At 48.4% G+C, this 12,107-nt stretch overlaps 1 protein-coding gene across 1 annotated transcript in view; it reads right to left on the reverse strand.

Moving 5' to 3' along the window:
* RAB33A (RAB33A, member RAS oncogene family) overlaps positions 1 to 9,487 on the reverse strand; it is a 12,455-nt gene extending 2,968 nt beyond the window's left edge. The window contains exon 1 of the mRNA XM_017507514.2: positions 8,607 to 9,487. Within this exon, the coding sequence (XP_017363003.1) occupies positions 8,607 to 9,359 (753 nt within the window). The 5' untranslated portion in view covers positions 9,360 to 9,487. The remainder of the gene's footprint in view (positions 1 to 8,606) is intronic.
* Between the last annotated feature and the right edge of the window lie 2,620 nt (positions 9,488 to 12,107).

Consider the following 12,107-nt stretch of genomic DNA (forward strand, 5'->3'; position numbering starts at 1 on the left):
TGGAGTGCAGTGGCATGATCTCAGCTCACTGCAGCCTCCACCATCAAGGTTCAAGCAATTCTCCTGCTTCAGCCTCCCAAGTAGCTGGGATTACAGGCATGTGCCACTGCGCCTGGCTAACTTTTGTATTTTTAGTAGAGACAGGGTTTCATCATGTTGGCCAGGCTGGTCTCGAACTCCTGAGCTCAGGTGATCCACATGCCTCAGCCTCCGAAAGTGCTGGGATTACAGGCATGAGTCCCCGCACCTGGTCTCTGAATACTGCTTTCTGACTAGCTTTCCTCAATCCCTGCTGGTATCAGCATGCCATCCACCTCTTCAGGAAACGACTGTAGCCCTCTACTGCGTGTGCCATCACATGGACTCCACAAATGGAATTCTGTGCCATAATTTGACCCTTCCTAACCTGGTTTCAAACTACTCAGTTACACCTGGTTGATTCCCTCCTCTGTACCATGGGTCATGCTAGTCTACTCTTTCCCTATAGAATCGCCTGACCTATCATTGCCCTATCCAGATCTCACCCCTTCTTCAAGGTGCAGCTCATGCCTCTGGCTTGTTCCTCAAACCTTTGCCAGCTTCCCTTCAGTTCTCTTTTCTTAGGAATCTCTGTTGCACTTGGAGTCTGCATCATACCATTTCAAATAGATTGATGTTTTCTAATTGTCTCGTCAGTGGTCTTGGCAGCTCTCCAGCAAGACTGTAAGCAGTCTTTTTCTGCATCAGACCACACTCGTCACTGAGGTTGTCATCATCATCATTATCAACAGCAGCCATGTTATCAAAAGGCAGTGATGGCCTGAACCACTAAAACTACAAACAGTCTGGGATCCTAGGTAGCTGCCAAGATGATTTCAGAGGGAACATCTGACCATGAGCACACAGAAAAAACACAAGTCTTCAAAGACTGATTTGCTTCTGCAGGCAGAGATAGAAAAGGTTTTCATTTCTTCCCCCTCTCTGTGGTATTCCGAACAGGAAGAAAGAGAGAGCAGACCACCGGAGGAACGGAGTTCAGTAAGAAGACAGCAGGCATAGCCCAGGAATATCATTACAACTTGGCTCCTGATCCCCACTCCCCACCCCACCCCCTAGAAGTCTTAACTCTTGCCTCTTGCCTCTGAAGAAGGCTGAATCCCTACCAGCCCTCAGGCATGTGGCAGATGCTTTAACACCATGAGCTCAGGACTCTAAAAATACCTGCCACTAGCAGGAACACGGGTGGGAGTGTGTGAGGTGTTTGAGACTGAGTGAGGTTGGCCATTTGGCTTTTCTTTGGCTTCGTAATTGCATACGCCACCCATGTTGCCGGAACTGCCAGGAGGGCCCTCACTGCTGGACACCTCTTCTGCCTTTCCAACACTATTGGGAGCCTTGACACTTTTATTTGGATGCTTTGAATTTAAACTGCAGGCACTGCTCCCTTCCAGATCTTTATAAACCCCACCCTGCGTTCTTTGCAGACATGTCTGCGGTGAGAGGGGGGCCAGGAAGCAGGCTGCTCACAGCAGAAAATAGAAGAAACAGTGGTGTGGCCTCAGAACCATCAGAAAGGAAGATCACAGCAGGCAGGCTCCCTAAACACACGAAATGATCTCATTTAACAAAATAAGTTCAGACAGGGTCTCACTCTGTCGCCTAGATTGGAGTGCAATGGCACGATCTCTGTTTATTGTGGCCTCAACTTCCCCAGGCTCAGGTGATCCTCCCACCTTAGCCTCCCGAGTAGCTGGGACTACAGGCACACACCCCCACCCACACACCAGGCTAATTTTTGTATTTTTGGTAGAGATGGGATTTCCCCATGTTACCCAGGCTCGTCTTGAACTCCTGGGCTCAAGTGATCTGCCCCCCTGCTCTGTGTCTCTCTGTCTGTCTCTCTGTCTCTCTCTCTCTTTTTTTCCACACAAGATCTCATTGTGTCACCCAGGCTGGAGTGCAGTGGCGCAGTCATGGCTCACCGCAGACTTGACCTCCTAGGCACAAGCCATCCTCCCTCTTCAGCCTTCCAAGTAGCTGGGTACAGGCACACACTACCACATCCAGCTAATTTTCATTTTTTTTTTTTAATTTCGTAGACATAGGATCCTCCCTATGTTGCCCAGGCTGATCTGGAACTCCTGGATTCAAGCAATCATCCTGACTCAGCCTCCCAAAGTGCTGGGATTACAAGCGTGAGCCACCTTGCCTAACAGTGATCTCATTTTGTTTGAGAGTTAGGTGTTCTTGTTCTCAGCATCTTCATAAACTCCTGTGCCCCCGCCAGGCAGTGAAAGCATCTCCTTCCTCTTTTGCAACTGCCTCTCCTCTCACCCTTTCCTCCCTTCCTGTGGGCACCACATGCATACAGTGGATGGGGTGAAGACTGCCTCTTAGCCACATACGTGCACCCCAGGTCCTTGTTTCTCTCAGATAGCCAGTGGAGTATAGTGGAGTCAAATCAACTTGGGTGCAGATTTTGGCCCAAGTCATGTACTAGTTAGGTGTCCTTAGGTAAGTTACTTTCTCTGTCTTCAGTGTCCTCATCTGGTAAGTGATGGTAACAATAGTAATCAGGTAGGGATGCTGTGAGGATTAGTATTCCTTGTAAGTACGTGACCCAGTGCCTAATACACACTCTCCCTTCTTTCATGGCCTGAAACCTCCACCATTAAGTCTAGATGGGCAGCAACTTGAACAGGCACTGTTGGAAAGGCAGCAAGCATCCCAGCTCTTCCGCGTAGAAGCTGAGTAAACACCAGACACATCTTTTAACCTCCCTGAACTGAGCCTTATTTTTCTCATCTCTACAGTGGGACCTTGATCCTCCTATGGTCGCTGGGATGATCCAGTGAAATAACACATGAGAAAGGGCTTTTGGAATATGTAAAGTATTCTGCAAATATTAGTTGTTTCTCTGGTCTCAGAAAGGCCATCAAGCCCTCTTCTGTTGGTATGGTTCCCGTGTGCCCTGGGTCCATTGATTTCTTATCCTGGAAAACACAGAAAGCTTGGCTTCTCGAAGGTGAGACAGATCTAAGGCACAGTTCACAATTTCAACCCAGATTCAGAGACTGTACCCTTTATCACTGCATTCCACTCTAGAGGGCAATATTCAGCCCCATAGATTGGGGTAATTCAACAGGGAAGGTAGAATGCCAGGCAGCCAGCCTTGTTCTCTATTCTAAGCCAGGGACTCAGGGTTATAGCCCAAGGACCCAGGAGCCTTTCAGATGTCCCCTTCAATTTGCATCCAGGATACACGGAGCCCACCCGGTTTTATTTAATCATTTATTTTTAGACAGAGTTTCGCTCATGTCACCCAAGCTGGAGTGCAATGGCGTGATCTCAGCTCACTGCAACCTCAGCCTCCGGTTGCAGTTGCAAATTCTCCAATGGGGAGGGGGAGGAGAGAGGAATGCTGACAACAGGCCATGGGTAGTGGTGGGGGGGAAGGCCCGGACTGATGGGGTGCTGGAGGAGGATGGAGGGGCACAGTGTGGGGAACTGCCAAAGAGAAATTAGCCTTTTGAACTATTTTCGGGGTGCCAGCCCTCCCTGAGTGAGCTTCAGCAAGCCCTCCACCCCCTGCACGTGCTCTTAGCTGATGGGATTTCTTTTCCCTAGGAAACATGACTGACATCTTTCTAGAGATGAGGCATGAATGTCCTTTTGTTGGAGGCTGATGGGGGAGGGTAGAAGTACAAAAAAAAAAAAAAAAGGAGACAAATTCATCTGTAACCTTTGGAGGTGCCCCAGTGGATGATGGGAAAAGTTTAAAAGAAACCTGTTTTCAACTAGCTGGTCTGTCCCATCTGCATCTAAGATCCACTCACAAAGCTGACACAGAGAATGGCAAAGGAGGACAGAGACAAAGAGAAACTCTTACACAGAAAGAAGCAGCAAGGGAGACAGAGAAACTCACACTGATGGATAATTAACCATTAAGCTAACTGGCAGAAGATAGAAGCTCAGAAGCCCTAAAGAAGACATGATGTCATTCTGACTGCAGGCAGCTTCCGAGGAACGCTTAGCTCAGCCTCCATCCGCTTGATAATGTAACACAGGAAGGTGTTTTTTTTTTCCCCCAGTGATCAGCAGAGGAACAGAAATTCACAGTCCTGAGCTGTACCTGCCCATAGCCACAGCTGACCTGCAGTTTGAATGGTCCCCAGGGCTGGGGCACAGGGAGTGCCCAGCCTGTGAAAGGAACCAAACTATTATAGACAGAAGTGCAGCTTCCATGCAAATTTACAAAGAATGGTTCAAAAATTAGTTTCTTAATTGCCGGGCACTGTGGCTCACGTTTGTAATCCCAGCACTTTGGGAGGCTGAGGCAGGCGGATCACGAGGTCAGGAGATCGAGACCATCCTGGCCAACATGGTGAAACCCTGTCTCTACTAAAGATACAAAAATTAGCTGGGCGTGATGGCACATGCCTGTAGTCCCAGCTACTCGGGAGGCTGAGGCAGGAGAATCGCTTGAACCCAGGAGGCGGAGGTTGCAGTGAGCCTAGATTGCGCCACTGCACTTCAGCCCAGTGACAGAGTGAGACTCTATCTCCAAAAAAATAAATAAATAAATAAGTTTCTTAGCCTCCTCTCTACTATATACCCTCCCCCCCCCACACACCCCTTTTCGGCATTTTCCAGTGCATTTAGGAGACAGGCTAAATTTAACTACATCTGTAGGTGACAGACACATCATAGTCATTAAGGGAAGCCCCACCCTTCCTTTGGGGTTGGGGATGCCTCCACCCTTCCTAGGCTGATGGCAGGAGAGACTGTCAGCTATCCCTTATGATGTCCTTGTGGGTCCTTGTCATAGATAACCTGTAGGTTGGATGGATCATGAAGCTAGGCTGGAGGGAGGATTTTGTGCTCTTCTAAGCCAGGCAGCATGATGTGTGGAAAGAGCACCAGAAAGGGAATTAGGAGACCTGAGTTATAGGCCTGGCCCTGTGTAATCTTGGGCAAGTCACTTTCCCTCTCTGAGTCTCAGTTTCTTATCTGAAGGAGGAGGACATTGGATTACAGAATCTGTAAAGTCTCTTTTATCTCTGAACATTCTCTGACTCTCATACCTGAGTTGAGACAGTCAAGGTGCAAAAAGTAAACCCAGGGCTGAACACAGTGGCTCACACCTGTAATCCCAGCACTTTGGGAGGCCGAGGCAGGTGGATCACCTGAGGTCAGGAGTTCAAAACCAGCCTGGCCAACATGGAGAAACCCCATGTCTACTAAAAATATAAAAATTAGGAGTGTTGGTGGGCACCTGTAATCCCAACTACTTGGGAGGCTGAGGCAGGAGAATTGCTTGAACCCAGGAGGCTGAAGCTGCGGTGAGCCGAGATCCCACCATTGCACTCCAGCTTGGGTGACAAGGGGGGCTCCTGTTTAAATAAATAAATAAATAAATAAATAAAAAGAAAATGGAGAAGAAGAGTGAAACTCCATCTCAAAAAAAAAAAAAAAAAGTAAAACCAGGTGGGTTCTGTGTGTCCTGGATGCAAATTGAAGGGGACATCTGAAAGGCTCCTGGGTCCTTGAGCTATAACCCTGAGTTCTTGGTCTAGAAGAGAGAGCAAGACTGGCTGCCTGGCATTCTACCTCCCCCTGTCAAACTCCCCCAATCTATGGGGCTGAATATTGTCCTCTAGAGTGGAATGTCATGGTAAAGGGTATGGTCTCTGAATGTGGGTTGAAATTGTGGCCCTGTCACAGGAAAGGCAGGATAGTGAGGTGGCGAAGTGCTTGGGCTCAAGAGTGGAAGACCGAAGCTCAGATCCATGTGCCATTGTGTTATTTCATCTCTCTCAGTCTCAATGTCCTTATCTATAAAATGGGAATGATAACAATAGTGCTGATTTCATAAAGCTGCTGTGAGGAGCAAATAAGATAATGCATGGAAAGTGCCTAGCCTGGGCTCTTTGCTTATTCGCTACGTAGAAGTTAAGAAGTTATTATTATTACTATTATTGCCTACTCATTGGAGGCTTTTCTTGATGTTCACACAATTGAGTTCATCAGGACTCAATTGCAAATGCTGTGATGGGGTGGGGGTGGGAAACATAATGATTGGAGACAGCACACGGGGCTTCCCCCTAGGGATGGCCTTGATCATTAATTAAAGCGTGGCTCCAACTACACCAAATCAGTTGTCCCTAGCAGGGGTTCATGTATGTGTTACCCTGGGACACAGGGAGGCCGCCCAGAAGAGGCCACACCCTTGCTGTTGGACTGAGAAGAGCTGGCTGAGACCTCTCTACCGCTCTCCTGCAAGGGCTGGTATGTTACAGCCCTACAGCCTTCTATTGCTGGCTGTGGTCTAGGGTGACCTCGGACTGTCACATTGGACTTTTCTCTCTCTCCCAAAGGGAGAAGCCTTTGGCAGTCATCTCCAAGCATGGCTTTGGCACGTATTCCTTGAACAACTTCAGGCTAGCCAGAGTGTGAGGCCAGATCTTTTCCTATCTAGATCACGTGCTAGCTGCCAGGCTCTGCTGTCTTCCCACAGACATGCTGGTCTCTCGCCTGCCAGCTCTGGCCCTGAGATTGCAGCAGATTTACAAGAGGCAGGGTCACCGTCTCCCCACTCCCACGTGCCACTCTGAGTTCCTTCGGAATCTGCCCTCACAGGACTCCTCCATGAGCCGTGTCACAAGGCTTTGTCCTCTTGAAAATATCATCTTCCCAAAAAAAGCCTTTATTAAGCACTTATCTGCACGTGGTGTTGTGCTGAGTTCTGTTTCTTGTGAGTCACACTGTCACAGGCTCTGCCCTCTGGGAAAAAGTCTGGAGCCTTTGGCAGAGACTATAAAATCCAGTTTGGTTAAGCACTGGGGTGTTGGAAGAGAAGAAATGGTTTAAAAATTCCCCCAAGGCCACTGGGTGTATTCATCTCCCATTCCTCACTTTCTAGCTTCCTCCTCCCTCCTTTAGATCCCCAAATACCTCCTTTTTCTCCATCTAAATTTCAGATGGATTTATTTCCCACCTTTTAAATCCAGAGAACTCTTTAGCTCATTGTAACACTTGATTTTAAGCAAATAAGAACATTAAACGTTAAGGTTTTTGAGGGTTTAAGAACCCATCCGTAAAGATATTTCTACTTTGGATTACAAAGGCATGTTTTAGAAATTCTAGAATCTTATAGCCTTACATTAAAGAAGCTAGACACACTAGGGAAGTCCTAACCAAGCAAATGTCAACATAAGAGCCCCAGGAAAGGACAGAGACAGATACCGCCTTTGACTTTAAAAGGAAATGTAGCAATTCTCCTCCAAAATGCAAGGGGCCAAAAAGATCACAATTTCAAAATAATGTTCTATCTTCCTGACCCTGAGGCTCTCCCTTATCAGCACTGAGCTGTCCATCTTCCTGACATCTAGTGCGCTGGCCCAGTTTCTGAAGCCAATTTAAGAACACATTTATTTTAATAATCAAGGAGTCAGGACTCTTACACAGTTTCAAGTGTTTCATCAGTCACTCAGCTCTTCTCTCCATGTCACTCAGAAGAGGGGACTTATGGTCACTGTGGCCGTTTGACCAGCAAGAAGGAGGCTTACTGTCACCCTGATTCTGCGTAGGGTCCAACCACAGGCTCAAGGAAAGACCAGCTGTGAGCCTAGATTTGTCTTCAGTGATCCCAGTGCCTTTATAAAGGCCCCCTCTGCTCCCTGACACACAAAGTTGCCCTTGTTATGTCTTCCCTTCTGCCATCTCCTGCACACTGACATATTCCTGTCATCTCAGGTTTCTACCTTTTCTGCATGAAAGGTGAGCACAAATGGTCAGACAAGAATATTTGCACTTCACCTATTACATAAACTTATGGAGGGAGAGGATTGAGCATTTCCCTGGGTCCCTGGTTAAGTCACTCTGCATTTTTACAAAGACCCTCTGAAGACAATACCAACAGAATGAATAAGGAGCAGTTCTTGTATTAGATACCCCAGACAAGTAAAGAAGATACCATTCCAGGGGCCCTGTTCCAAATGAACAAGTTTTGTCAATTACAAAGGGCTGGCTGGTGACCCTGCCTCAATTTCTTCAAAAGGGCTCATGGCTTTCTGCCACAGCCACTCCACTCCACCCCATCTCAACTCAGTCCTAATCTTAACTTTCAGCTGCAATTTAAAATAAAACAGCTTTTTCATTCTCCATGAATTTCCATCCTTTCCTTCCTTTTAACGCCTTGAGGCTTAGCCAAAGTGGGGTTTTGCAGCCTATCGGCACCCAAGAGGTAGAAGAGACCTCAGGATGTGTGAAGTGCTTTGGGATCCATCCCACAGACTAGGACCCAGAGATGCCTCCTGCCTCCCTCTGCCCATAGGTGCCGCTGCTCTGGCTAGGGGTCAAGGATGGGATCCAACATGCTTTTCCCAGCAGGACCTGTCAGGCAGGGGCAAAGGGTAAGAATGCCACCATTCTCGCCCTCCCTAAAAAATTGAGTGAGGTGGGGATGGGGCCCCGCTGAGAGAGGTGAAAAGGGGTGAGGAGGGGCTGAGGGTCTTTGGCTCAGCAAGAGGCGAAACCGCCACACGCTGGACCCTGGGCTAGAGCTATGCCTCGAGCGAGGTCCCCTCCCAGGTTCCTCCCTTCCTGAACCTGACCCCCTGGATCACCTTGATCTTCTCGCCCTCGATTTCCACTGTCTTCTCCCTGAAGTCCACGCCGATGGTGGCTTCAGTCTTGTCTGGGAAGGTACCCCCGCAGAATCGGAAGGTCAGGCAGGTCTTGCCCACGTTGGAGTCCCCAATCACGATGATTTTGAAGATGCGAATCTGCACGTACTGGTCCAGCGATGAGTCGAGCTCCAGGGATGCCAGGCCGGAGGCTGAGGTGGGCTGCAGGCTCCCATGGCCCAGGATGGGCTGCGCCATCTCCCCCGGACCGGACCGGGGCCCCAAACCCCCTCGAGGGCTCCACACAAAGAGAACGTCCACGTTCGTGCGCTCGAGGCGAGCGAGCTCTGTGCGTGTGTGTGCGCGCGTGAGTGTGTGTCCGCCCGTGTGAGCGTGCGCCGACACCGTGTGCGCGCGCGCGTGAAGGGGGTGCCTCTCACCCCGGCCCCCCTCCTCCTCCTTCAGCACACCCTTCTTGCAGCTCGGAGGCACCAACACAAAAGCTAGGGAGAGGAGGAGAGAGAGAGGAGAGTGGACGAGCTGCGAGCCTTCTGCCTGTGTGTACCCTCGGACCTGATGCTCTGGGCGAAGGACCCTACGGCGCTGCTCCAGCCGACGCCGCGCGTCGGTCCACACCGTCCCCTGCCTGCACTCCAGGGATGGACCGGAGGGAAGAAGCCTCAGGAGGAAAGGGAGGGGGTGGGGACAACGGCACACGCCACCCCGGATAGACTTCTTTCTTCTTGCCCCCATTTATAAGTTTCGGGTTCCCTGCCCCCACTGGCTCAGAGCGCATGGGGTCAGCGGGCAGCGAGTGCAGCTGGGGAGGACAAAGAGCTGCACCCTAAGGCATCACTGGATCACTTCGACCTTGCTGGAGCAACGCGACTCGGCGGGGGTGGGGTGGGGGCGGAGGCACCTCTTTCACCTCGGGAGCAGCGGACAGCTGAGCGGAGCCTTCCGGGTCCCCCGTCTCCGTTACCCTGTCCCCTCTACCCCCACCTAGGCATAAAGGGATGCTCTGTCTTATTGAGTGAGCAGGTGCACTCGCAGGCCCCAGGCAGCCTGGGAGGGCGCTGCCAAGACACGCAGCGGGTTGTCGGGGGCCTGCACAGCTGAGAGGAGGGAGCCAGCGGGCGCGCGTGTGCGTGTGTAGGGGGTGGTGTTACTGTTTCTGTCACGGACTTGCCAGATGTAGGGGGGCGCGTACCAGGCGCCAACCTCCCCTCATCACACCACGAGCACCCATCCTCTGAATGTTCAGGAGAGCGGCTCCTATTGGCTGCCGCAGTCGGTTGTGTTTGGCTGGCCAATGGGGAAGGCCCTCCGCGGGAAAGGGCCACACTGAGGCTAAGAGAAGGGGGGAAGCTAGTGGTGGCAGTTCCAGCAAAAGGGGACTTTGTTTCTGGGGCTAACCGTTACTAGCTCAGGTGGAGGATCTTGGGACATGGCATAAGCTCTACAGTGCCTTCCATTTCCAAGCCCTCCAGAAGGGTGGAGTTTCAGAGGGAGTTGGGAATCCCTAGGAGGGTTCACTCCCCTGCAGCTGAATGTAGAACAAAGTGGTTGGGTCTAATTTGCCAGAAGCCTAGATTATGCTTGGAAGATGATAAATGAACGCAACTTCTTTGCAGTATTAGGGGGCTGCTTCCCAAAGCGTACTAATCATCTCACACAACTTGGTCATGGCCGGTATTCCCTCTCCCTAAAGTGATTCGTGGGTTCAGAATTTGTTTGAAAGCAACTCTACTGTGGTGCAACTTACATATGATATATGCACCCATTTGTTTAAGACTTTACCTCTCCCCCCACATATTTCATAAGCTAAGGTAACACCGGCACACATTGATAGCACTGACTCGTGAGTTATTGCTAATGCCATCGAGGTCAGGGATTCAAGCAGCACAGTTGAGTTGCCATCTTATTTGGGAGGCTGAGCTGCAGGAAGACTCAAACATGACCAAATCTATTTCTGCTGAGAGAAAAACAATTCAGTGCATCAGTGATACATCTGAAAGCAAATCGGAATGTGACTTCTCAAGGACGTCCAAGTTACTCAGAATGGTGCCTTCCAGTTAATAAATTAGCTGAGTTAGCAGATATATTTACAGCTAACCCTTTTCATATATGTGGGTCGCCCGTTTCTAAAACCCTAGATTATACTATTCAACATTAAAACTACCCAGATGAGGATTTAATCTTAGTTGGCGAATCAAAGATCATCCTTATGAATACCAATTTTCATTATGTATCAATCATCATTGTACAGTATTTTTGATTAGTCTGATACCTAGTTTGCTGGATCATTTCCCTCTGTATTGGAAGCTAATGCCCCTGGTGATCTTTATCTACAGAATAGCTTTACGGGGTATGGGGGGGAAGGGGGCAAGGTAACTATTAATTAGGCACATCCCGTACACAGAGTAGAAAGGGGCTTTGCCCTTTGTCAACTCACAGTAGAATTAATGCTAACTTCCTGAGAGCTATTAAAAAAATGCACATAATAAGATTATTTAGATGTTTGCTGCTAGCAAAAACTTGTCACTTAGTCTACTTTTATAAGGAAAAAACTTTTATTTCTGAAAATATGATATCTCAAAATGGGCTTCTTGCCCCAATAAAAGGTATCTGTTACTTTTGTGGGGTGAGACTTTGGGGGACTTCCACTTCTATTTTTTGTGTTCATAAATTCAATAAGTATATATTGCTTTTGCAAAAAAAAGATAAAAATATAATTTTTAATTAAAAGGACAGGAAAACTACCTTATCGTACCTGTTGTAAAAAAAATTAAATGTACTATACGATGTCCTTTGTTAACTGTGCATTATTAAATTACTTTCAAATACATGCAGTTGTTTTCATAGCTATCTGATTATCGTGTTTTTGACAGTGTTTTCCAGTCTCTTTCACCACCAGATATAATTTTGTATTTAATCAATCCATGTTTATTACTGGTTTTTAGAAATATCAATAAACATCAATGTCCACAAGGATGTTAACATATTAATACAAATAATTTTTACCTTACTCTGGAATTGATATTTTCAGTGTTTATTCCCGAAAGAAGCACTACATAAAATGTCACCCACGGCCTGCACTTCTGAACACTGATCTACTCTGGTTAATGGGTAAGGGAACCCTGGATAATTTTCACCCAATAAAGACTACTTCCTAGGTCTGGCACAGTGGCTCACATGTGTAATCCCAACACTTTGAGAGACTGAGGCAGCAGGATTGCTTGAGCCCAGGAGTTCAAGTCCAGCCTGGGCAACATAGGGAGACTCTGTTTCTAAAACAAAACAAAACAAAACTTCCTGGGCTAAACTTCATAAAAGAATGTCCCTGGTCAACATGGTGAAACCCCGTCTCTACTAAAAATACAAAAAAAATTAGCTGGGCATGGTGGTGCGTGCCTGTAATCCCAGCTACTCAGGAGGCTGAGGCAAGAGAATTGCCTGAACCCAGGAGGCGGAGGTAACATGAGTGAAACTCCGTCTCAA

Source organism: Cebus imitator, unplaced genomic scaffold (assembly GCF_001604975.1).
Source record: "Cebus imitator isolate Cc_AM_T3 unplaced genomic scaffold, Cebus_imitator-1.0 Scaffold376, whole genome shotgun sequence".
Classification (NCBI taxonomy): domain Eukaryota; kingdom Metazoa; phylum Chordata; class Mammalia; order Primates; family Cebidae; genus Cebus; species Cebus imitator.